The sequence below is a fragment of the Anomalospiza imberbis genome, chromosome 26, assembly GCF_031753505.1.
Source record: "Anomalospiza imberbis isolate Cuckoo-Finch-1a 21T00152 chromosome 26, ASM3175350v1, whole genome shotgun sequence".
Lineage (NCBI taxonomy): Eukaryota > Metazoa > Chordata > Aves > Passeriformes > Viduidae > Anomalospiza > Anomalospiza imberbis.
The window spans coordinates 5,225,284-5,251,112 of NC_089706.1; the positions used below are offsets into that span (position 1 = coordinate 5,225,284).

Sequence of the window (25,829 nt, forward strand, 5' to 3'; positions counted from 1 at the left end):
CCCACTCCCAACACCCCTCAGGGTGCAATCCCCACCTTTGAGAATCACTAAGGGATGTGACATATTTCACTGAACCTAAGGGGAATTTTTGGCAGGTTCCTCTGCACAGATAACTACAGATGTACACATCTCTGAATGTGTGTGAATTGATTCTGCTATGAATGCTTTTATCATGAGCCTGTTAGTAAGCCACTGTTAAAATGTAAAAAATGCTATTGAATGTTTAATTGGTAAATCAGTCCATGACTGAGTGCTGCTAAACCCTTTTGCACCCTTATCTTTTTTGTACCCTGACCCTTTTGCATCCTCAGTAAAGGTGAAATCCCCTCCATATAAGTCATCCTAAATGGATTCCAATCTGTTTTTCCTACACATATGACAGCCATGTAGTCAGCAACAGGGTGAACATCATAATTCAACTCCCTTAAGCTGCACTTTCACTAATTTGTATTTAAATCTGCTTTTTGCCAGTATCTTTAAGTGCCCAAACCATTCACTGGTGACACCAGTGGGGACACACGACTACACACACATGTGTGCACGTACAGACACACATGAGAAATGATACTCACTTCCAAAAAAAAAAAAAAAAAGGTTTATTAAAACCTTATCAAAAATACAACAGAAGACTGAAAAGAGAAAATATTACAGCGCCGGGAGCAAAGGATTTTTCCTACTATGTGCTCATCCACACAATGGAGGTTTCTCCTTTTAACCCTTTAGCCCCTCCCAAAGTTCTGTCCATCGACTCCTTCTTTGCTGTTCAGTGGTGGAGTTTACTTCCTTAAATCTTGATTGGCGGTCAGATGTTGGCATAGTGACAAGTCGACCCTCCCAAATGTCCTGACTGCCCAGGTCACCCCTGATAACAATGCAAGGGGGGGTTAAAACATAACTATAAAACTTCTCTTAACATGTACATAACATTTGTCTTTTAATTGTGAGAGTCACCCATCACATTACTCATCCATCACACCCACACGTGTGTCTGGTCACAGAGATGAAGACAGGATCACCAACAGCACCAAAGCCTCATCCTGCTCCCCTCTGGCTAATCATCCCTCATTCCTTGAGCGGAAAAATACACACACACTGTCATGTATGTATATGATAATTCATGTAAATAAGATTGATCACATATTTTATACAGTCATGTATAAAAATATACTCTTATATTATTAAAATATACTCTTATGAAAGTTTTTAAGAAAGAAAAAAATTAAATGCACAAGCCAGAGATGGGGATTGCAACAGCGGGTCGAAACCACCTGAACAAAGGAGGGAGGGCTTCATTTGCAAAAGTAATAGACATGGCCAGCCCGGAGATGGATCATCCATCAAGGTGGTCCGCCTGGACGACAAACACGTGATAAGTATCAGAGACTGAGATAACCAGAACCATCAGGGAGATACATCTGAATACTGAACTCCAGGAACACGATCACGGGTGATCATCACTCTCCGGATGGGTTCTGTTCAACTTGCCACAGTGAAAGAACTCCACATGAATAGGTGCAGCCCAGAAAAGAAGAAAGGGACTTTGCCTCAGGCAAGAAAAACCGTATAAAAATCGCTCGGACAGAACAGTCGGTGTGAACATAGGGGAATCTCTGCTGCAGTGGTCGAAGCTGTGTCTCACCCAGCGCCGATATCCAGGGTCGGCACTGACCCTTTTTGATAGCGGCTTTTTTTCTTTTCCGTTTTTATTCTCTAAATTTCTGTTGGGATCATTTAATAAATTTCCATTAATTAATAAATTGGAGCATTTTCATTTATAACACACACACATCCGCACAGGTGTGTAGGTCCGCGTACACACAGACGGGCGGACCCATGTGCACACAGGGCATGCAGAAGCCTCTGCCTGCCCGCAAGCTCTCCCAGCACCTCTCCAGCTGCGGGCACCGCAAGCACCGGCGCTCGCTGCCCCTGCCACCTCGCACCCAAAGGCGGCCCGAGGTCCAGCTCCGCCACCGGGAGCGAGTCCCCGTGTGGGACAGAACCGCCTGGCACCGCAGCAGCTCCGGCACAGAGGACGGGGTGACGCTGCGGGGCTGGAGAGGGGCGGGCGTGCGGCCTGCAGCGGCGGCGGACGAGCGGCAGAACGGGCCGGAGAGCGGCGGACGGCAACTTTTGGCTCAGCTCGGCTCGGCTCGACTCGGCTCGGCTCGGCTCAGTTCGGCTCGGCACGGCTCGGTTCGGCTCGGCGGCAGGAGATGCACCTGCGGGAGTCAGACCCCCATCACAGCCCATCTCTTTGGGAGCTTTCCAAGGCTGTGCTGGTGCGGAGATGGAGCGGGACAGGGACATGCAGGCCCAGGAATGTGCGAGAAGAGGAGAGTGGCTGTGAAGAGGTTCCACCAGGAAGGAGCCGCTCTCTGCCAGGCAGGTAGGGAGCGGCCCCGTCGGGCAGAGCGCTGTCCCGTGTGTGCTGGAGCCGTGCCGGGTCGGGTTTGGTGCCCCGTGCCAATTAGAAATGTGAAAAACAACAATCACTTGTTTTTTAAAATCTTATAAGTTTATTAGTAACAGGATGGTTACAAAAAAATAGTAATAAAATTAGAGTAATAAAAATTTGGACAATGAGGATCAGGACACTACGAGACAATAAAAAGCAAAGAATTACGGACGTCAGGATGTTTTTGGGCACTGAGCTGCCAAAAACATGCCTTGTGAACAAAGGAATAACCCTTAAAAGCAACAGCCTGTTGCATATTCATATATCTCATACATGATGCATAAATTCCTTGCAAATTAAGAATTTTTCCGGTTTTTGTCAACTTCTTCCCCTTAATCCTGGTGGTTCCATCAAGATGGACAGAAGGTGGAAGAAGGTTTGTCTTTTCTGATAAGGAGGCCGTAACTCTTCAGGTTTCCTGTTGCTGTTATCTCTGTGCAAAGAGTTTCATGATTAGCTCATCCCTTTTCTTGAGTTAGTAAAAAAAAATCTTACATTGCAGAGTTTCTATTTTAACATGATGTTGTAATCTAAAGCTATATTTACCACACTACTTAAAAAGGATTAATAAAATATTACAAAATAACTCTCCATGATACATACAGTATTCAATTTAATATTTGCAAAGAGCCAATCATAAAATATGCTTTTTTCACAAGAAATTAGAAAACCTGAGAGAAGGCTCACATAGTGTGTATCTGTATGCAAACCTTGAGATAAGAAATGCTGATTTAGAAATGCTATGGAAGAGGACAGACATTGTTGGGAGAGAAATGGAAATTGAAACAAGTTTCAAAGGACGGCCTTACAAAAAAGACTGGATACTTTGGAGAAATAGAACTATGAAAGATGCATTGTAGTAGGACCCACAGGGGTAATTTTAGATGATTGGCATTAAGGCATTTACAGCATGGTGTGGCTAAAGCTGATAGGCCAAGAAACACTTATAATGGATTGTAATTAGGAAATAGTTGGCTTCTGATTGTGATGGCATGAAGTATAACATCGGTATTGTCTCACCCTTCAAATGAGACTGAAAATAGAATAGAATTTTAAAAATGTCTCTCAGTTGCCCCATCTCTGGGTCAGAAAAGGGCTTAATCCGACACGTGTCAACAGCTCCCGGCGGGGCGAGGGGCGGCTCAGAGCCCAGAGAGGCTGCGGGGATGCTCTGCCCAGCCCCGGCCGCCCTCCTCGGGTTCCCGGTGGGTCCCAGGCAGATGTTCGTCATGGAGATCCCCGCTAGATGGGCCCCGCGGCCCTGCGGTCCCTGCACCGGCTCCTCTGCACGGGCAGCAGCGGGAATAGGGCTCCCGGCTTGCACTTAGGGTTTAGGGGGAAAATGACGGCTGAGTGAGAAGAGGGATCTGCCTCACACGGAAACGGGGCTGGACCCCGCAGCAGAAATTATTTGACTCTGATTTGCAGAGCAGAGCGGTGTAGAAGGGGGCAGATTGCTAATTTAATCCTAGTGGAAGCTGCCCTCGGCCACGGCAGGGGGTCTGGGACGAGATCGTCTATGAGGTCCCTTCCAACCTAAGCCATTCCATGATTCAATGAACCCCTTCACAACCGAGGGCATCCTCCTCCAAAGTACATCAAAACTGGCTGGAGCAGCTGCAGGAGTTGCTCTCCCTACCCTGGGCTCCCGAGTCACTCCTTTCTGGCCCCCAGCACAGCTGGCTGCACACCTGGCAAGCATTTCCCTCCCCGCTAGAACGACCCCACCAAGCCAGGAGAGGAAGCTGCGAGCAAGGCAGTGCAGTGCCCTGGGTGGAGCAGCTCCCTGGGATGCCCGAGGTGGAGCAGGGCACAACTGGGCAGTCTCTAACAGCTGTAACATCTGTACAACAGGGATACCATGTGCTGTGGAACATTACATAGCTGCAGTTAGTTTGCTGACAGTCTAGAAAACCTCAGAAAAACCCCCATGAATAACACCCCTGTTGGGGAAGGTGCTGATAACTTGCCTCTCTCCTTAGCTCAGCTCAGGAATTACCACACCATTCACCCAGCCAGGCTTTCCCAAGCCCAGCAGGGCTTGGCAGGACACAATCCAGCCTAGTGATGCCTCAGGTTTTGGGTTTTATCTTTTTCAGGTTCTGTGCTGCTTTAGTGTGTGGGTCTGGACTTCATATTAGGGGATGGTGAGCTCTCTTCACAGAACAGGGAGACAAAACAATTCCTTCTCTAGCTGGGGGCCAAGGACAAGTGATCCAAATCTCAAACCCAAGAGCACAAACAACGTGGGCTGAAGAGAGGAAAACAATCAAGATGGGACTGCATGGGCTAAAGCTGGAATTGGACAATGAACTCCAATGTGCAAATGGAGCAGAACTGATCAAAGTGAGAGCCCCCATGAGCGGTCGTGCATTTTAGGACCATTTTGGGTTGTGCTGTCCAAGGTGGATCTATTTGAGACCTCTTAACAAATCCCTACTTTATTCTTTAGCTCTGTCTAATCTCTGTTCTAGGCCAGCCTTCACAAGGCATCACAAGGCTGGTTGGGCTCCTGCATCCCCAGACGTCCTCCACATCCTGCATGCAGGACTTACCTCTGAAAGGCTGAGCAAGTGGTTGTTCAAGTGACCAGTGCCAGCCAAGGGTTTCCTCTGTGCCTCCAGAAAAGCAAGCCTGAGCACTTTTTGGACTCACCATGATTCCCTGGAGCTCTGAGATTGGGGTGTCCAGCCAGTGAAATGGACCCAGTCTCGAAGGCCCTACAGCCCCAGTATGACACGGTCCAGGGCACAGGTATGCACCAGCTGCAGGTGAAATCCTGCAGAGGAGGGGCTGATGGGATGGGGAGGAGGGGGGAAGCTGTACTTGGGAACTGGCCAGAGCTGGCTTCTCCACGTCACGCTGCACGATGTGATTCAGCAAATGCACATTGGCCCGGGCAGCCCGGCTGCTTCCCGGTGCAGGTGGGGACCTGGGGACAGAGCTGACCTGGGACACGGGCGCTGCTCTGTGGAAAATGTGGAAACAGTGCCCAGTCCGGGCAGCCTGTCCCACCCCCAGCCCAGCCAGTGGCACGCCAAGCACTCGCCCAACTCCCCATGTGCTGGGTAAAGAGGGAACAGCTGCAGGGGCCCTTTGCTGCCTCAGGAGCTGGGACAGCACCCAGAGTCAGGCCGGGATCTAAATTTAAACTCATGCTTTGTGTGTTTGTACATGCAAGTGCAGGCTCCAGCCCCCACTCCCCCACCACCTCCCCTGCTGCACGGAGGAGACAGAGAACCAGAGGAGCTCCAGCTGGCTGGGACCTGGGGAAGGGGGGCTCCACTGCAGGGCAGGAGGGGAAGAGACAGCTAGGGGAGCAACACCATGGAGCCCTCTTCTCCCCAGGGTGACGTGAAGAAGAGGCAACAGAAGGAGAAGTCCAAGAAGCCGGTACCACCAATAGCTCCTCGTCCACCCAGGGCTCTGTTCTGCCTAACCCTGGAGAACCCCCTGCGGAAGGCGTGCATCAGCATCGTGGAGTGGAAGTATCCTCTGGCTGCAGGGCTGGGGAGCAGTGTGTGTGTGCCTGTGAGGAGTGTGTGTGCCTGTGAGCAGAGTGTGTGTGAGCAATGTGCCTGTGAGCAGTGTGTGTGTGTGTGAGTGTGAGCAGTGTGTGTGTGTGAGGAGTGTGTGAGCAGTGTGTGTGTGTGTGAGCAGTGAGTGTGTGAGCAGTGTGTGCCTGTGAGCAGTGAGTGTGTGAGCAGTGTGTGTGTGTGTGTGAGCAGTGAGTGTGTGAGCAGTGTGTGTGCCTGTGAGCAGTGTGTGTGTGAGCAGTGTGTGTGCCTGTGAGCAGTGTGTGTGTGTGTGTGAGCAGTGTGTGTGTGTGTGTGAGCAGTGTGTGTGTGTGTGAGCAGTGTGTGTGTGTGTGTGAGCAGTGTGTGTGCCTGTGAGCAGTGTGTGTGTGTGTGAGCAGTGTGTGTGTGAGCAGTGTGTGTGTGTGTGAGCAGTGTGTGAGCAGTGTGTGTGTGTGTGTGAGCAGTGTGTGTATGAGCAGTGTGTGTGTGAGCAGTGTGTGCCTGTGAGCAGTGTATATGTGCCTGTGAGCAGTGTGTGTGTGTGTGAGCAGTGTGTGCCTGTGAGCAGTGTGTGTGTGTGAGCAGTGTGTGTGTGTGAGGAGTGTGTGAGCAGTGAGTGTGTGCCTGTGAGCAGTGTGTGTGTGAGCAGTGTGTGCCTGTGAGCAGTGTATATGTGCCTGTGAGCAGTGTGTGTGTGTGTGAGCAGTGTGTGCCTGTGAGCAGTGTGTCTGTGTGTGTGAGCAGTGAGTGTGTGAGCAGTGTGTGTGTGAGCAGTGTGTGTGTGAGCAGTGTGTGTGCCTGTGAGCAGTGTGTGTGTGAGCAGTGTGTGTGTGTGTGAGCAGTGTGTGTGCCTGTGAGCAGTGTGTGAGCAGTGTGTGTGCCTGTGAGCAGTGTGTGTGTGTGTGAGCAGTGTGTGTGTGTGAGCAGTGTGTGTGTGAGCAGTGTGTGTGTGTGTGAGCAGTGTGTGTGTGAGCAGTGTGTGTGTGAGCAGTGTGTGTGTGTGTGTGAGCAGTGTGTGTGTGTGTGTGAGCAGTGTGTGTGCCTGTGAGCAGTGTGTGTGTGTGTGTGAGCAGTGTGTGTGTGTGTGTGAGCAGTGTGTGTGTGTGTGAGCAGTGTGTGTGCCTGTGAGCAGTGTGTGTGTGAGCAGTGTGTGTGTGTGTGAGCAGTGTGTGTGCCTGTGAGCAGTGTGTGTGTGAGCAGTGTGTGTGTGTGTGAGCAGTGTGTGTGTGAGCAGTGTGTGTGTGTGTGAGCAGTGTGTGTGCCTGTGAGCAGTGTGTGTGTGAGCAGTGAGTGTGTGTGTTTGAGCAGTGTGTATGTGCCTGTGAGCAGTGTGTGTGTGAGCAGTGAGTGTGTGTGTGAGCAGTGTGTGTGCCTGTGAGCAGTGTGTGTGTGAGCAGTGAGTGTGTGTGTTTGAGCAGTGTGTGTGTGTGTGTGAGCAGTGTGTGCCTGTGAGCAGTGTGTGTGTGAGCAGTGTGTGCCTGTGAGCAGTGTATATGTGCCTGTGAGCAGTGTGTGTGTGCTTGTGAGCATGGCAGGGCTGCCAGGGGCAGGAGAGCTGTCAGCCTGTTTCAGGCTTGTGCTGTCTCAGCAAGGTGCTCGGGGAGCCCTGCAGGATGCTCTGGCAGAGGCAATGGCTGTGCTGCCTGGGCTGCTGGGGAAAGCTGGGGCTGAGGAGTGGGTCGGGCCATGGGGCCTTTGGTGGGATGGGACAGGGACAGCCAGGGGGCAAGGGCTTGGGGGAGGTGAATGTTTTGTGTGTGTTGTGTGCTGGGGAGCAATGGGGGACAGACAGTTGAGAGGGGAGGGGGTTTGGTGTGCCAGGAGGGGGCACAGTGCCCATCCAGGGGTGGGGACGGGGTCAGGCTGGGGACAATGTGATACCCTGGAGTTTTGGGCGTGGGTAGCAAGACCATGGTGAGTTGCTTGGGATGGGTCTTTGTGTGTGCCACAATCTGCCTGATCCCACAGCTGTGCTCTGCCCTGGTGGGGGGCCTCCCCCAAATCCTTGCTGACACCGTTGTCCTCTCAGCTCCCTTTGCCATCCCTCCCTGGTACTGCTGTCACCGGTGGAGGCTTTTTTGTGGGCAATACTGTTCAGAGGGATAGTCTTTCTTTGTGCCTTTGGCTTAGTATTGTAGTTCGGGTGTTGCTTTTTCACCTTTTCACTGGGGCATTGTGGCTCAGAAATACCAAGATGTCATGTTCCTGCCGTGCATCCAGGAACTATCACTTTGTTCACCTATGTTTTATGTAAAGGAAGAGAGTGGGAGATGAAATTTTTCACTTTGATTTCAGCAAAACATTTGGGCTGTAGCAAAAATGATGGACCGGGGAACAGAGTTATGTTCTTCCACCACATCTTTTCTCATTTCAGTAGCTGAACGTTATCTGAGTGTTCCTGGCCTTGGCAAGATGATCCCAGCCCTGGCCAGGTTTTACTCTGGGAGGTGGCTTGGCCACCTTAGGCTGGCTGTGTTGCTGTGGGGATACCAAAACCATGCCCAGAGATGCTGCTTTGTCCAAAGCCCAGGGAGCCTCTTGGCAGGCATGAGGGCATGCTCACAGCTCTGGTGGTGCTGGAGTTTGAGACCTCATTTCTTTACTGCAAGGGGACTCTCTGTCCTCCAGGGAGTGGGAGCAGGCCAAAACTGAGGAGTTCTCATTGTCTGTGTCTCTGGCAAGAAAAATGATGGTTCTGTGGGCACATGGAAGGGAACTGTGCCTGTGTCTTAAACGGGCGCTGAGAAAGGAGGAAACTTGTGTGTATGCCTGAGTGGCAGGGGAGGAGCTGGAAATAGGACTTCCATCTTGCAGCATGCTCAAGCACATTCTTCCTGCTGGGCCAGCACGTGCCAGAGCAAGTGCACAGCACAGGGAGGGCCTTCCCCACCTCGGTGCTCTGGAGGGGGATGAGTGGGTGCCCCACAGGACGGTGGCATGTGCAGGTGGCTCTGACCTGTGCAGGACAAACGATCCAGGGAATCAGGTTTCTGCAGTGCCCGGCTGTATTTATACCCAGATGCACCTGGCTGCCCTCACTCAGGGATCAGGGTATGTGACAGGGTCGGGTCGTTCCAGTTCCTGGGGGTTATTATGGTCTGCAGGGACATGCAGGCTGCCAAGGGGAGATTAGCTGTGACCCTGTGGTGTGGGGGTACCTGGCTGTAGGTTCCGTGAGGCAGTGTGTGTTCCTGTTCCCTGAGCCCAGCACTGCTGTATGGCTGCTGCTGTCAGAGCACAAAGCTGAGCCACAGGGGTGGGCCAGGGGCTTTTTCCATCAGTTGAAGAGTGGGGACCATCACTCCACCCAGCCCAGGATGGGTGAAAGGCTGACTTGAGGCAGAGGGTGTTTTGTGCTGAAATTTGCTCACATCTCAAGAAATGCGTTCATTAGAACAAGGAAATGGAATGTTCTGCAGCTTACTGGGTTTTGTGTGCAAGACAGTCCAACAGCCTGATAGTTGTTGGGACATGTCTGGCTTTGTGACACCACCCTGGTATTTCAGGTCATTCTGTAGCCAGGAGAACTTCAAGGCAGATGGGTGAGGACGCTGCGGACCCTGGAGAAACACAGAGCTGCAAGACACAGAGGCCTAATTCCTGCTGCAAGGCAGATGTGGGGACCCTTGGATGCTGTGTGGTGGCAGAATGCTGGACAGAAGTTAGATCGCAAGATAAGGAGATGAGGAGGATGCTGAGGCTCCGTGGCAGGAGGCAGACACACTGCACCCAGTTATCCACATGGCTGTTTTTTGGTTCAATCTGTCCCACTGCATTTCTACCTCATAACTGTGCCAGAATCACAGGCAACAAGTGGATTCCAGCTCCAGTTACAGGAGCTCCAGTGGAGGTCACCCTTCAAGGAGGGCTTGTCTTACCCTGTCCAAGCAGGCAGGGAAGCCTCCAGGCCCTGGGCTCTGCCTCATTACCTGGACACAAAGGGGAGCAGAAGGGTTCAGAAAAGGAAACAAAGCCTGTGATGAGCCCAGGACACACCTGACAGCACTCAGGCTGGTGGGGATGGCATGCTGCCCAGGTGGCCCTTGCTCTGTAATGGGCTGGATGGTGGTGTGGCCACCAGAGCAGCCCTCAAGGGAGAATGCTGGGGGAAACAGAGAGTGGGGATCCCTGGAGGGAGAGCCTGGCTGCAAATGAGGCCCTGGAAACAGAGTTTGAGCTCTTTGGAGGCTTCAGGAAGGTGAGAGCTGAAGTTTGTCCAACAGGTTTCAAGGCCCAGCAAAGCAGTGACAGCAGCAAGAGCCTGGGAGTGACCAAGTGCCTGTCCCAGGGTCTTCATGGGGAAAGAATAAAGTCACCCCTGGCATTCTGAGGTGTCACAAGGCCCAAATAGCCCAGTTTCCACCTTGAAGGGGTGGGACAGCCCTCAGGCTGAGTGCTGTGCTCACTCCTGGGGACAGTCACAGCAGGGCTGCCTGTCCTGGGCCACCAAGGCTGTGAGGACATCCTGCCACAGGAGCCCCTGGATGAATGAGCTGCCTTGCCCCAGATACCTTCAGCTGGGCCACAGAGCCCCCGTGGGACCCGAGCAGCAGGAGTCTCCCTGAGGGATGCCAAGTGCAGAGGGAGCTGGACCTGCCTGCTGTGGAGGGGATGCTTGGGATGTCGTAGTTGAGACAGAGACAATACAAAGCAACACTCCATTTTCAGAAGGCCTCAAACAGTTTTTATTCTAACATTCATGCTTTTTCTACATTCTTGCAAAACTCCTAAATTTACTCATTGGTCACAAGAGACAAAAAGCTCATTGGAACAGGCAGCTGCAGGTTTCTCTTATTTATCCTTCTTTCTTTCTTGGTTTCTATGTCAACGACCTTGGTAGAAAATTCTTTCAGGGGTAAATGTGGCAGCAGCTCTCTGGTCACAGAGAGCAGCAAACACTTTCCCAGGCGTCATTCTGGGAAAGTGTGTGAGAAGATCAGAGGAAAGAATGAGAAACAGTTCTTACCTTAACTTGCTGCACCTGGTATTGTGAACATGTGGAATGTGCTGTGGAGATTTGTTTACCAAAGGGTGGTTTCTTAATTAGCCAATGGTGATGGTGTTTGGGCTGGAGGAGCAATTAGGTCCAGAGCTATTATAACTGTCTATAAAAAACAATGGGTTTCTTAATAATGATATAATAAAGAGATTGATCAGCCTTCTGTGAATCATGGAGTTAAATGCTAATTATTACCTGGCCAGGGATGCCCCGTGGCGACAGGTTTCTATGTCAATAACCTTGGCAGAAAATTCTTTCAGGGGTAAACACGGATCCTCTTATCAAACTTCTCTCTGGCTCACAGAAGTTGCTGTAAAATCTCTTCCACAGGTTCAGTGCCTCCATTCTGAACAGGCTCCTGGCCCTTCAGGGTGATGCACTGAAGGATGAGGAGGGGGACACTGCCAGCTCTCCTATCCCTTTGTCCTGTGTCAAAGCTGACCCAGGGTCCTGGCCCTGCAGCACCCAAGGATGTGCTGAGGCTGAGGTCTGGCTGCTCCCTCTGTCCTCTGCCCCCGTGGGAGGGTTGCTTCTCCACACCCACCCAGGCAGGACAGGGCAGGGGTGGGGTTATTCTGCTTTTTCTTTCCTGTCTGCACTCCTTAACACTTCCTCTTAGACCCTTCGAGATCATCATCCTCCTCACCATCTTTGCCAACTGTGTTGCTCTGGCCATCTACCTGCCCATGCCCGAGGATGACACCAACATCGCCAACTCCAGCCTGGTAAGGAACACTTGGAGCTCTTCCCGCAGCCCTGAGGGCTCCGTGGGGCTGGTGTCTTGGGGTGACGTTGCTGCAAGGTGGCAAGAGCTGTTCTGGGGCTATCTGCTGCCCCAGGGGGGAGTCAGGCAGTGTTGGTCCAGCCAAAGCTGCTGCAGTCAATGGGAGGCAGGAGTGGGAAGAAGTGGCTGCAAAATGGGTTTTCAGAGGGGCTGAAAGCACCTCTGGGTAGAGATCAAAGACAGCAGGTTGTGTGTGGAGTACACACAAAGGAAGAATGGATGCCAATGAAAGAAAAAATTTCCTGAGATTGTTTAATCACAATTTCAAAAGGAAACATTCTGTTCCAGAAAGGCTCAAATGGTTTGTTTCTGCATTTTGGAATAAATTTTTCTGACCTTTCATTTCAAAACTCTATTTTAATTTTGTTATCTTTTATTTAGGAGGGGAAAAAACCTGTTTCTATTAGGCAGAAGGGTTACTCCTTTCAATCATTATTCCATATTCTTCCACAGTTGCTCCAGTTTTCCTGGAATATGATGTTTTAATGTGACCCAGATCAACAGTTTATGCTATTTTTAGATTGCCTTGCCTTTCTACTCTTCAGATCCCCACTGTGGTTCAGTCCACATTGATTTCCATTGAGAGACTTACTATGATGACTGAATCAAAACATCTAAATCCCCCTTTCAACGAAATGGGGTTTCAGGACTCCTCAGGGTAAATGCCCATGGAGGGTTAGATCCTGGGGTGTTCCTTCAGCCTCCTGGCTGGTCTGACCAGCCTCCCTAACCCCTCGGGCTGGTTTTGGGTTTTTTCTTCCCTGGCCAGGGGAAGAGCAGGCTTTGGTAGGTGCAGTTACCTCAGAGGAGAGGTAAAAGGGGCAAAGCAAGGCTGGGAGAAGTTGACCATGGGAAGCAGGAGATGGGGACATTGGGGATGGGGCTTTCCTCTGGGAGAGGGCTTGGGATGTGGCTGAGACCTGTGAGGGCAGAGCTGGGGGAAGCCCAGGTGTGTGTGGGGATAAGGGGTGAAGTGGCACTGGCCTCACAGGGCTCCCAGAGGGGCTGATGCTGCCCCAGGAGCTTTCCCATGAGCAAGAGGCACATGGGCAAGGACCAAGTGATGTAAATTCATTGCATGAATGAAATTCCATCTATTTTTATTTCTTGTATATTGGATTACTTATGCTATACCCTACTGGGGGATGTTTCAGCCTGTTGCCACAGCAATAAGTATCAAGAGCCAGGTAGCCCCAGGCTGCTGTTCTTTCATTCCTGCTTGCTGTCCCTTTGTCACCATGTACTGGAGGCTTTCTAGGAGCAAAGCCAGCTGAGAATTTAGCCAGACACCCATCACCTGGGGCACCAGCTTAGCACAGGCCTGCTGTTGCAACCTTGGCTGCTGAGAATTTGAGACTTTCTGTGCTGGCAGGCACTGACCCCCAAGAGAGCACTGCATTGACCTGAGGCCGTGGAGAAGGCTTCCAAAATGGAATTACAAAACTGGAATTGTGGGTGTGGAATTTGAATAGAGGTGTGTAACATCACAGGGTGGAGAGCTTGGAGTTTAAGGTTTTAGAATATAGTAAAATATATAAAGCAAGATGGAGGTTTTAGGGTGGTGTCTGGTCCTTCTTCTTCACCTCCTTCTCCATGGGTTTGGGTGGTATTTTGTAATTGGATAAAAGAGTTCACATTGTGGGCACAGGTGGTTGGTTATTGGGTTAAAAATAAGAATAATTGAGGTGTCATTTCTTAATTGGACATTTTATCCTTAAAAGGTTTTGTAGAGAGAGAGATGGGGCTCCATCTTTAGTTTGTTGGAGTGAAGTGCTGTAGGACTCAGGGTTTGTGAGACTGTGACAGAGATGAGAACTGATAAACATCTGAGTCCCAACAGGAAACACCATCTCACACATTTAATCCTGACCTTGGCAGAGAAAAGAAGCAATCTGCAGCCTGCAGGTAGTGAAGAAAGGCTTGTGGAGGCATTTTCCTGCAGCAGAGAGGTGCTGTGATGTGTTTAATCTCTCCCTGTCCATTTTCTGTCTCTTCATTGCCCAATCCTCTCTGGAGAAGGCTGAGTTTATAAAAAGACGTTGAAATTATTGAGAAGGCAAAATGTATGAGGGGAGACTGAGTCAGGGCAGTGAGGACATTGTCCCACATTGTTTTTGTGTGGGAATTGGAAAAACCAAAACTTCCAGACACTGAAGGGTTTGATCTGCAGCCTTGGGAGATGCTTGGATTGATGTAAAAATACAATACACAGACATGAAGCAGAAAAAGAATAAACCTATGTTTCTGAAGTTGTAAGTAAGAACGTGCCTTAAGTGAGAAACTGCATGGGTAAGATGGTGAAAGGTTTATAGTGTAGTCATAGAATAGGATGGAGTAGGCTGGGAGTTTAGAAGTTATAATAGAAACATTAAATTAAAACTTGTGATTTAAAAGCCCATTAGATAAAAGTATCTGCAGTGCAGCAGGAGTAAAGGGCATAGGTCAGAAAAACAAAATAAATCCTGTGGCCTTTTCTATTGGGTTAGAAAGTTCTGTATTGCCTTGTAACAAAGAAACTTATGACTGCTCTGGAGCTATTGCTGACTGCTTGCTCCTCTAAAATCTCACAGCCTCTGAGACTGATGTTTATCTGAGCAATAAATCGTTCTTAGCCCCAAAATAGTCCCATCCCTTGCTTAAAAGGAGCGACAATGATATTGGTGGAGGCAGGATTGAGGTTCCCTCTCGTCAGGGCTCACTGCTGAGGGTGTGCAGGGCCTGCCCAGCCCCAGCCTCCTCCAGGGAAGGCTCCTGCAGCCCAGAGCAGTGACAGCCACTCTAAAAAGCTTTAAAACTGAGAGCTTTTTGGGCTCCCTAAAAACAGAGGCTAGAGAAATTAAGAGAATAATATAATAATAATAATAATAATAATAATAATAATAATAATATAGAATATAATAATATAATTCTAATATAAAGAGAATAAAATAATAAATAATATTTATTGAAGGGCCTCCAGGTACATTCCAGGCAGACAAAGCCCCCCAGGGGCTACACCCAAAATTGGACAACTGGTCACAGGTTTTTACACTTTTATGAGTTTGGTCCATTTGCATATTGAGGGTTAATCTTCCAGTTACAGCTTCAGGAAATGAAGTCATTTACCCCAGGTTTGCTCCCCCAACTCACTTTTGTTTCCATGTCTCTGGCCTGAGGCAGTGAGGTGTCCTTGATTGCCAGGCCTGCAGAGGAATTGTGTCTGCCCCAAATGGGGAAGCAGCAGCTGACACTGGGTGTGGAGTTTAGAGTTACACACTAAAGAACTGCAGGATTACAAATGGTTGAAAAATATAAAAGCGAAAATCTTAAGGCATCACAAGGAGAGTCTCAGGAAGAGAGGATTCCTAGGAGACCTCTGCTGCCACTGCCTTCCTGCAAGATGGGAAAGCCTGCAGAGCAGCCACGCTCTGAGTTGCCATGGCCAGCAGGGAAGAATTGCAGTCAGAGTTTACACAAGGTTTGGAATTATTCTCATGAAATCTTGGTTAATCAGAACTCGTTTTTACGGGGGTGAAAAAATGAAATACTGAAAAAATGAAATACCATAAAAATGAAAATAATGAAATAACCATAACCATAAATTTTCTAAGAACCCATTTTGCTTTGTCCTGAGAGAAGTACAGTTGTTTAATTTCAACACATTTGATTATTATTCTTTCTATATTAGATTTCCTTTGATCAGAAGGGTTTTTTAAATCCTGTTTGTATCTGATTTTGTCTTTTCTAATGGAATCAAAATATTTTCTTCAACCCTGATAAAATGATTTTTGACTTTTCAACTTGTTCAGTAATTCACAGCAATTTTTTTTTACTTTTACTTGAGTTTCCAGAGTTTCAAATCCCACTGTTTTTCACTGGAAACCTTACTCCAGGAGCAAGCAGCTTCAGAGTGCGTTTAGCAAGGCAGGTTATTCACAGAAATTGACCCCAGAAAATACAGATGGCTGTGTGTGATTTGGCTGCCTGACCTCTGTTAAGAGCAGTGAAGAAATAAAGTCAAATTTAGAGTACAGTTAATCTCCCAGGGCAGCTGAGCCATTTCTGCTGCTCCAGTGGGTGGTGTTTGACATGATGCACACACTGAAATACCTGGTTTTCATAGAAACATAGAATTACAACATGGTTTGGGTCAGGAAGCTCATTCTACCCATTGCCATGGGCAGGGGCATCTTCCACTGTCCCAGGCTGCTCCAAGCCCCATCCAGCCTGGCCTTGGGCACTGCCAGGGATCCAGGGGCAGCCACAGCTGCTCTGGGCATCCTGTGCCAGGGCCTGCCCACCCTCACAGGGAACAGCTTTTTCCTAATATTTATATGATCTTTCTGTCGATTTAAAGCCAACTCTCTTTTCAGTTTAAAGTTTTCCCCATCAGTGGGACTCAAGGGTGACTGCTTGGAGGGAGGCCACCCTTTCAGATCACCCAAAAGCAGCTGTCCTGAGCCCTGTGGGCTTTGTAGGAATGTCAGGTAGGACATGGGGCCTAGGGAGTAGGGGACAGAGCTGGAGCTCAAACTGTCAAGAAGACAATTTTAAGTAGCATGGGTACCGGCCTGTGTGCAGGCACGCTGCTGGTGTCACAAATAATGGCTTTGGGTATTTTAGGTAGCACAGATGTTTGCACAAGGAGTATGCTTCTGAAAATCCCACCATTTTGGGTTGCATCTCAGCCCTGGGGTTGGGGAATTCCTGTGTTTCCAAAGCCTGAACTGGGCTCAGTCCTGGGGAATTCCTGTGTTTCCAAAGCCTCAGCGACAGGAATGTGGGTGTGTGACGCAGTTGCAGGAGTCTCCCAGCTTTCCATCTGCTCTGGGGAGCTGTAATTACCTGGGAGTCCTGCGTGATGTCTGTCACCCCAGGGCTGTGCCATGGGCATCTCAGCAACACTGGAACAGTTGCTTTTGGGCAGCTGACTGGAGTGCCACAGTGCCTGAGCAGAGTTTGCTGTCCATCGCTGGTTTTCAAGAGCTATTGGGCTCTGTGCCTGGAGGTTGGCACGGGTTACTTGCTGCAGGAGAGTCGTGATTGCATGTGGCTTTCCTAGAGCTTGGGGTCACCCTGGATCTCCTGGAGCCTTCCAGGAGCTGTGATCATGAGCAACACTCCTGCATGTTTGCATGCACAGACTTGATAAAACTGCAGAAAATGCTGCTGCTCTGGTACTGGCACCTGGAGAGGTGCCCATGCAGCTGTGTGAGCTACCCCTGCCTCCCTCTGTCTTAGTTTGAAAAGCCAAGTGTCTGCTAAGGAAGGCAGAAGCCTCCCTTGAAATGGAAAATGTAAACCCCCTCCCTCCGAATTATTATAATTTTGAAATGAAGGGGCTCTCATGCAAAGATATGGGAGGAGGAATAACAGTTCTTTACTAGGAAAATTAAAAATACAAATGCAACAGTACAAAAAAACCCAAAACAAACCAGTGCCAGAGTCAGAGCAGGCCCTGGCAGCCTGTGGGTCAGGGAGGTGGCAGCAGTCCCATCCCATGGTGGCTCAGCCCTCCTGCAGTGCCAGCTGTGGCTCTGCTGGAGCAGGGATCCTGGAGAAGGGTGGAGTTTTCCTCTGAAGCTCCAGGGCGTGTGGAAATGGCCTGGGCTTCCTCTGGGAATGCAGTGGGGAAGAAAGCTGCTTCTCTGGGAATGCAGTGGGGAAGAAAGCTGCTCCTCTGGGAATGCAGAGGGCAAAGGCTGCTGTGGTGTTCCAAGGTCAGATTGTATCCAGGTAGGAATGCTTGGCTCCTCCCCTGGGCAGAGCCTCTCCCCATGGGATGATGGAATTTTCTCAGCCATGCAGGGACACTCACTGGCCATGACCAGCAGAGATCTCCTGGAGGGAGGATTGGCTGTGGGAGAGATAAAGAAAAGTCCCAATGAACAGCAGATACCTGCCCCAGCTCTGACAGACGGTGATAGAATGCACACCCCCATGAACATCTTTCAACCTAAGACACCCTCCTTCCTCTCACTCTGGCCTGGGGCCACTGCCAAGGGCTGGCACTCTGCCCAGCCTGGTGGCTTGGCCACCTCTGTGATCACCCTGGGGTTTTGGGTAGGCAGATGAGCCAGGCCCCTCTCATCTCCCCGTGCAGCTGGGCCAGCAGAGCTCACCCGACTCATCCTGAATGCCACTCCCAGCACGGCAGCCTCCTTCCCCTGCTCCATCACGCAGGGTGTTCCTGGTGCCCTGTGGTCCCCAGCTCCACGGCAAGGCTTCCTTGGAAGGGGCTTTGCTGCCCCTCTACTCCCAGCCCCGGGGAAGGCTGGGTTGGTTGCAGCTTTTTGAGATTTCTGTTCTTCCAGCTGGGCTGTCCATACCCCAGGTCTGACAGGCATCACCGAGCCCTTGTTCCTACCGCAGTCAAATCCTTCTGCTTTTGGTGACTGAGCTGGTAGCACCCACCAAAGCCTTTTCAAACCAAGCAGACATAAGACATCTATTCCAGGGAGAACCCTCGGGAATGTCAGAAGGTGTCTCACAGAGTCTGGAACAGGTGTGGGACCGCTGGTGTGACGTGAAGCAGTGAGGAGCTCTGGGCAGCCTGTGAGGGAGATGCAATGGAGAACAACTTGTTGGACCTGGCCGCTCTGTGCTCTCCTGGCTGCTCTAGGGGGTTATGGCTTTCTTGGTTCTTGTCTTTGCAGCCCTGGGGTGTCTCTTGTTTGTGGGAAAGGAGGAGCTGTGGCTGGAGAATGTGGCAGGAAAATCACAGCACTGCAGAGCACCTAGGGGTGGAGTGACCTCTACAGATGATCTACTCCAACTACCTTCTCTAAAAAATCTGTGCAAACAATTAAAAAAACTCCCCCAAATTCTTTCCTGCATGTCTTCTCATCCCAAGTACTTCCTGTGCTGTGACAGAGGCCGTTGTGGAGAGCAGAATTGTTTGTCTTGGTGTCTCTTCCTGGCTGTGCAGCAGTCCCAACCCTGCTTGCCTCCCACTGTGCCATTCCCAAGCCGAGTGCCAGGGTTTCCCACCACTCAGGGGAAACTTCCTTGGCTCCAGCCCTCATTTTCATCTTCTTTTCCAAAAGAAGGGGATCCTAGGAGATTGCTGTCAATGTATTCCCATACGTTACCTGTCCTGTCCCCTTCTCTGCCTCACAAGAGTAGGATTTCATTCACCTCCATTCAGGGGAATAGAAGGACACTGAGCTGCTCTGTTTTGCAGAGGATGGTTGCTGCAAGCCTCTGGGGAACACTTTTAGGGATGTTTTATGTTTACAAAGGGCTTAGAAAGACTTCAGCAGCACAGCTCCCTGCCCTGCATGTCCTGGTGCTGGCAGTCCGTGCATGTGTCCTGGTCAACCCATTGGTGCACCTAATGCCGTGTGAAGGCTGACCTGGAGCCGAGGCTGGACAGAGCTAAAGAATAAAGCAGGGATTTATTAGGAGGCCTCCATGGATCCACCTTGGGCAGCACGAGTGCCCAGCCAGGGCTACACCCCAGGTGAACCCAAAATGGTCACAAAATGCACGACTGGTCACAGGGTCTCACACTTTTATAAGTTCTGCTCCATTTGCACATTGGAGTTCATTGTCCAATTCCAGCTTTAGCCCATGCAGTCCCATCCTGATTGTTTTTCTCTCTTCAGCCCACATTGTTTGTGCTCTTGGGTTTGAGATCTGGATCACTTGTCCTTGGCCCCCAGCTAGAGAAGGAATTGTTTTGTCTCCCTGTTCTGTGAAGAGAGCTCAGCATCCCCTAATGTGAAGCCCAGACCCACACACTAAAGCAGCACAGAACCTGAAAAAGATAAAAGCCTGAGGAATCACACCTACAAAGACTGTTTTTATTAGGGTGGGCTGGAGCTACAGGAGAAAAGGGGAGCAGGGCCCAGCTGGGAGTGGGATGCTCAGGAGGAGGTGCAGGGCTGATGGTACAGGAGCAAAAGGCAGGGAAGGGCAGAAGGCTGGGGACAGTTTGGAGCAGTCAAGGGGGAGTGTGAGGGCTGTGAGCTCTCATTGCAGGTGGATGTAGCAGGGGTAGATCTCCATCTGTGTTGTGGCCATGCTGTGCTCTCACCACCTATCCCCCAGTTTGCCCATCTGGGACACTTCATTCAAACCCTGCGTGCCTTCCTCCCTGGGAGAGAGCACCAGGGACATGAAGGTGGGGCTCATTGCAGAGAGTCCTGTGTGCCTGTGGGCACTGGGGGCTGAGGATGCTGGGCAGGCTGGGACTGTGCCACGTTTCATCACATCAGCATGGTGCACAGTCACCCTGCTGCTCCACGGCTCGGGTTCCTGTGTGCCCACACATGGGAATGAATCGCACGGGACTCCGTTTTCTTCATGGAGGAAAAAGCCCATTCTTTATTCACAGAACTGGTTTTTATATGGTTTTACACACCTCGTGTGGGACTTCAATTGGTCAGGAGCTTTCTTGCCAATTACTTTTATTGGTTAGTAACAAGTTGTTATTCTGTATTGATTGGCCACTCAAACCCCCGGGGTGTACGTGAAGGAAAAGTTGTTTGTGAGAGACAGAAAAATTAAAACTATCTGACGGTGTAAAACCAGTTTATAGAGGTGCAAGTTGTTTTTTACCCAGGAATAGATTGTTATGCTAATGAACTGCTCAAACCAGGATTGCTTTCACATGGGAACCTGCAAAATGCTAGCTTGACTTAGAAGAAATGACAGGCCAGGCAGAGCAAGCCTGATTTTATTAGGCTTTTCTTTATAACTTTTCTACCTCACTGCAACACCCAGACATGGCTGAAGCCCTGCATGTTACACAGAGCTGTGTCTTTTCCTGGTGGCTTTTTGGCTTTTTGTACTCCCTGTCCCAGCTGTGCCAGCCAGCCCTGTGCCCTGCCCTGAGCATCCCACAGTGGGGAGCTGTTGCTGTTGTATTAAGGATGATGAATGAAACAACACGACTCCAATGTCTTCAGAAGGCATATGCAAAGTTAATCAGACACCACACATTCTTTTATAGAAAATTATGATAAAGCTGGACCTGATTGGTTCTTAATCAACACTCCTCACACCATTGGCTAATTAGGAACAACACCCTTATTGTAAACATCTTACAAGAAAACAACACATTCAAAACAGCAGCTGCAAAGATTAAGAATTGTTTTAATTCTTTCTCTGAACTTTCCCAAAACTTCCCAGAGCGAGGCCTGGGAAAGTTTATCTGACTCTTTCCCTGACCAGACTTTCAGTGTCCACAGGGAGCCAGGTCTGAATTCTGGGCTGAGGAAGGGACAGTGGTTGGCAGTGGCACAGAGTGGGTGCCCAGGTGCCAGAAGCTGGCCAGGGCTTCAGTGAAGCCGGCAGAGCTGTGTCTGTCCATGGCACGTGCAGGGGCTGCAGTGTGGCCCTCCTGGCATGGGCACAGGGTGTGACTGGGCCACGAGTGCAGTCCCTGTGCTGGCCTGCAGCGTGGGCAGCACCAGGGCTGGACGTGGCTGATTCCTTCTCAAAGCAGCCTGGGCGCAGGAAGTGGGGTCTGCAGAGTGGTCCTTGACTGGGGGTAAAATCTGTGTGAGAAACCACTGCTCACTTTTTAAAATTTTATTAAACTTTAACAAAAAACTACAACAAAGCACTAAATAAGGAAAAATTACAGCACTGGGAGCCCCCGTGACTACCAGCCACGTGCTCATCTTCAAAATGGATTTATCTCCAGCCCCTCCTAGAGTCCTGTCAGTGACTCCTTCCCTGCTGCCCAGGGGTGCAGATCACTTTCTTACACCTCAGCTGGAGCTCAGGTGCTGCCATAGCACCGAGCCAACCCTCCCAAATGCCCCGAGTACCGAGGCCATCCCATGATAACAATGAGGGGAGGATACATTACAGTAACACAACTCTGCATGTACAAAACTTCCCTTAACACACACACAATGTTCACCCCTCATTGTGAGAGCCAAGCATCTCCTTGCTCATCTCTAACAGTCAGGCAGCATGAAATATCCTTCAGCTGCTTCCTGCCAGTCTGAGGAGACTCTGCTAAGTTTGCCCTGGCTCAGGCCATTGCATTGTAGCCACATAAGTTTAATTGCCAGTACTGTGCTTGATCACAGCCCAAAAAGCCACTCATGTCCCGGGCTCACCCCCGAGCAGGTGAGGGAAGCAGGAAGTGGTGGGGATTCTGCGCCTGTGCTCAGGTGAGACCCCACCTGCAGAGCTGCCTCCAGCCCTGGGGTCGCAGCACAGGAAAGATGTGGAGCTGCTGGAGGACATCCAGAGAAGTCCACAAAGATGCTCCAAGGGCTGGAGCCCCTCTGCTCTGGAGCCCCTCTGGGAGAGCTGGGGGTGTTCATCTGGAGAAGAGAAGGCTCTGAGAAAATCTCATTGCAGCCATCCAGTCCTTGAAGGACATGGATGACTCTTCAAGAGTCCTTGAAGACTCTTGGTCTGAAAAGCCAGGTGTCTGCTAAGGAAGGTGTAGCTTCCCTGAAATGGAAAATGTAAACCCCCTCCCTCGGAATTATTATAATTTGGAAATTAAGGGGCTCTCGGGCAAAGATATGGGAGTAGGAATAACAGTTCTTTATTAGGGAAGAAAATAAAAATTAAATAAACAATGCAGTAACACAAAACAAACCACTGCCAGATTCAGAGCAGGCCCTGGCAGCCTGTGGGTCAGGGAGGTGGCAGCAGTCCCATCCCATGGTGGCTCAGCCCTCCTGCAGTGCCAGCTGTGGCTCTGCTGGAGCAGGGATCCTGGAGAAGGGTGGAGTTTTCCTCTGAAGCTCCAGGGCTGCTGGAGATGGGCCTGGGCTTCCTCTGGGAATGCAGTGGGGAAGAAAGCTGCTCCTCTGGGAATGCAGTGGGGAAGAAAGCTGCTCCTCTGGGAATGCAGAGGGCAAAGGCTGATGTGGTGTTCCAAGGTCAGATTGTATCCAGGTAGGAATGCTTGGCTCCTGCCCTGGGCGGAGCCTCTCCCCATGGGATGATGGGGACATGCAGGGACACTCACTGGCCATGACCAGCAGAGATCTCCTGGAGGGAGGATTGGCTGTGGGAGAGATAAAGAAAAGTCCCAATGAACAGCAGAGAACTGCCCCAGCTCTGACAGACGATGATGGAACACCCCCAATTACATCTTGCAACCTAAGACAGGGGCTTATGAGAAAGATTGAGACTAACTTTTTAAGAGGGTCTGTTGCAGAGGGTGATGGTTTTAAAGTGAAGGAGGGTAGATTTTGATTAGTTATTAAAAAAAAAAAAAAAAGAAAAAAAGAAGAATTTATACAGTGTTTGTGTTGAGGCCCTGGCACAGGTTGCCCAGAGAATCTGGGAATTTGCTGTTATGTCCCTCCCAGGCTGGGGGAGGGTGGCTGGGGGCAGCGGACTGCCTGCTGCCTCTTCCTTGGCCCTGGTTTGAATCTTGCTGCTCCTCACTGGCTGCAACTGATACCCTTGAAGCAGCACCGTGCATCTGCTCTGGGCTTCTCAAAGGGTCCTGTGAGGAATAGCAAATCACCTTTTGAAGCTGGGCAAGGAATTTTCAGAGTAAAATCCCTTCTAGTGAGAGACTGAGTCTGTTCTGCTGGAAAATCAGGGCATGGAATTGGCTTTTGCAGTGCTGGATCCTGACATCAGCCTCAGCAGCTGCATCCCGCTCCAGGCTGGATCCCAACACCCACCAGCCTCAGCAGCTGCAGGGCTGCTGTAGCTTGCAGTGGGCTTTCCTGTTTTTCCTCTGCAGCTGGGGAGACACCCCACTACCCCAGTGGCTGCTGGCATGGCTCTGCAGCCCCTCCATACCTGAAGTGATCCTCATGGCAGTTGTATTTGCATGGGATTGCAAGGACAGGTTTTGGGGGACAGTCTGGGGGGCATTTGTCCCCTGAGGGTGGGAGGTGAGCGGTGTTGAGTTGCTGTAGTTAAAACCTTGAAGGCAGAGGCAACGCCAGGAAGATCTCTGCTCTTACCCTAGCTGCCCTCAGATCCAACAAGAAATGGCATTGTGTGGGTGACAGTCATGTGGGGACACTCAGCACAGTCACTGCTTTTGGACACATTAATTGAGCCAGCAATGCTTCTCTCTTGAGCTCTAGCCCTGGCTGTGTAAAAGGAGAGGATTTTCCATTTGGCACGGCATGGGGACCCTGGGAGGAAGGCGTGCTCACAGCACTACTGTATTCCCCAGTGAAATCCACTTCCAGTTTGGCCTCAGAGAGAAATTTCTGCCTTTCTGAGGGCAATTCCCTGGAGATCCTGGGCAGTGATGCTCCTTGTCCTTCAGGGGATATAGGCTGAGGAGAGGGACCAGGAAACACCAGAAATATAAATAGCCCTGTCCACCTGGCTGCTTCTGGAGGCTTTTAGTCTGGAAGGGACATTGTCAGCAAGGGCAATGATGGCAGTGACAGGCAGAGCCAGCTGGGCACAGGCAGCTCTTGGCTGTGCTCCAGGGACAGATGAGCTGCCCTGGCCCAGCAGCTGTAGGGCTGTGCCAAGCCCCTGCAGTGGGGTGCCAGGTCCTGTCTGGGAGGGGGTGCAGCACCTCTGCCCACTGAGCCCCAGGCCCATTTCTAGCTGGTCACTTTGCCAGGCAAATGTCTGGCATTAAGCAGGAGTCCTTGAGTCCCAGGCCTCCATTCCCTGGGAGCTTCCTGATCATCCCAGGCAAAAGGGGAGCCATGGTACAGCTGGGCTTGTCCCACAGTGACTGTGTGGGGACTCCAGGACAGACCCAGCGAGCCCTCAGCTGGAGAGGATGAGAAGGGTCAGTGCTGCCTGTAGGAGGAAGGCTGTGGGGGGAATGAGAGGGTGAGCAGCAGGGCCAGAGAGTAGCAGTGCCCGGGGCCAGGCACCTTCAGGTGGCTCTGCTGGAGCAGTTTGTAGGAACCAAAGCCTCAGGGCAGGGTCCTGGCAGGGGCCATTAAAGGGCTGGGGGGATCATGCTGCAGGCCAGAGAGTGGCATGTGGTGGCTCAGCATGCCACCCTTGTTCCCAGAGTCCTCTTGGTATGTGTAGGGGTGGCAGCAGGGGCTGGTCCAGAGGAGGTGAGGAGGGGAGGTGACAGTCTGTTCTAATGGAGCATTCTCTCCTGTTTGCCTTTGCAATCCCCAGGAGAAGATCGAATATGCCTTCCTCATCTTCTTTGCCATTGAGGCCATGCTGAAGATAATTGCCTATGGCTTTCTGTTCCACACGGATGCCTATCTCCGAAACGGCTGGAACGTGCTCGACTTTTCTATCGTGACTCTAGGGTAAGGAAAAGTGGAGGGCTGCTGCTGTTCAGCTTGTGCCAGGCCTCTTCCACAGCCAGTCAGGGGCTAGTTTTTGTGGTGATTGCAATGTGTTTGGGGACACCTCCTCGACTAAGTTCATGGGCCCCCTGTTCCTGCTCTGACATCCACTGGGATCCTCTCTAACTCTAATTCCTTCCTGTCTTGACTCCTTCATGCCTAGTAGATCTCCTTGCCCTGGAGAAAGAGGGTGGCGTGGGGTCCTCCAGGGTTTGCACATGGGCTGGGAGCTCCCTGGCTGTCAGCAGTGGAGCTGAGCCCAGGAGCTGGCCTTGCCAAGAGCTGCCCCCTGGGCGAGGCTGAGCATGGCTGGCAGTCCTGACCTTGCTTTGCTGCCTGCAGAGCTCTGAATCCTTAGCTCAGATTTCTCAGTCTCCATTCTCACGCCCTTCTCTTTTTCCTTGTCCTCCCTTCTGCTTCTCCTCCTTCCCTCGCTCTGCCCTGGCTCTTTCAGGCTCATCACCATGACCCTGGAGCAGGTCAACGTGAAGCAGGCAGGGCCTTCGGGGGGAAAAGGCGGCTTTGACGTGAAGGCGCTGCGAGCATTCCGTGTGCTGAGACCCCTGCGTCTGGTGTCCGGAGTGCCAAGTGGGTGCTGGGTGCCCTGCTGTCAGCCAGGCCTGGTGGCTGCACGGAGCCTCTGGGCCTGGCCAGGGTGGGGAGCCATGGGACGGGTTTCTTGTTGTTGCTGGATCAAGCCCAGCCACGAAGTAGGTGTAGAGGAGGCACGGGTTCTTGCTTGTTCCTCCAGCTGGTGGTTTGTAGGAATGTGCCCTCTGTTGACGGAGTAAACAAGTTCCCTTTTGTCTCCTTAAAAAGGACAAAAGCCTAGAAGTTTCTCTGCTCAATTTGCTTAAAAGAAACC

General features: G+C 50.8%; 1 protein-coding gene across 3 annotated transcripts in view; it reads left to right on the top strand.

The window, feature by feature from the left end:
- Positions 1–5,061: 5,061 nt before the first annotated feature.
- Positions 5,062–25,829, top strand: part of CACNA1S (calcium voltage-gated channel subunit alpha1 S) — a 58,516-nt gene continuing 37,748 nt past the window's right edge. For 2 of the 3 annotated variants that reach the window (XM_068173603.1, XM_068173605.1), the window contains exons 1-4: positions 5,701–5,946; positions 11,595–11,700; positions 24,786–24,925; positions 25,419–25,552. In XM_068173603.1, coding sequence (XP_068029704.1) covers positions 5,786–5,946; positions 11,595–11,700; positions 24,786–24,925; positions 25,419–25,552 — 541 coding nt within the window. In that variant the 5' untranslated portion in view covers positions 5,701–5,785. Of the gene's footprint in view, positions 5,213–5,700; positions 5,947–11,594; positions 11,701–24,785; positions 24,926–25,418; positions 25,553–25,829 lie in introns of those variants that run through there. The other variant, XM_068173604.1, reaches the window with a different exon arrangement.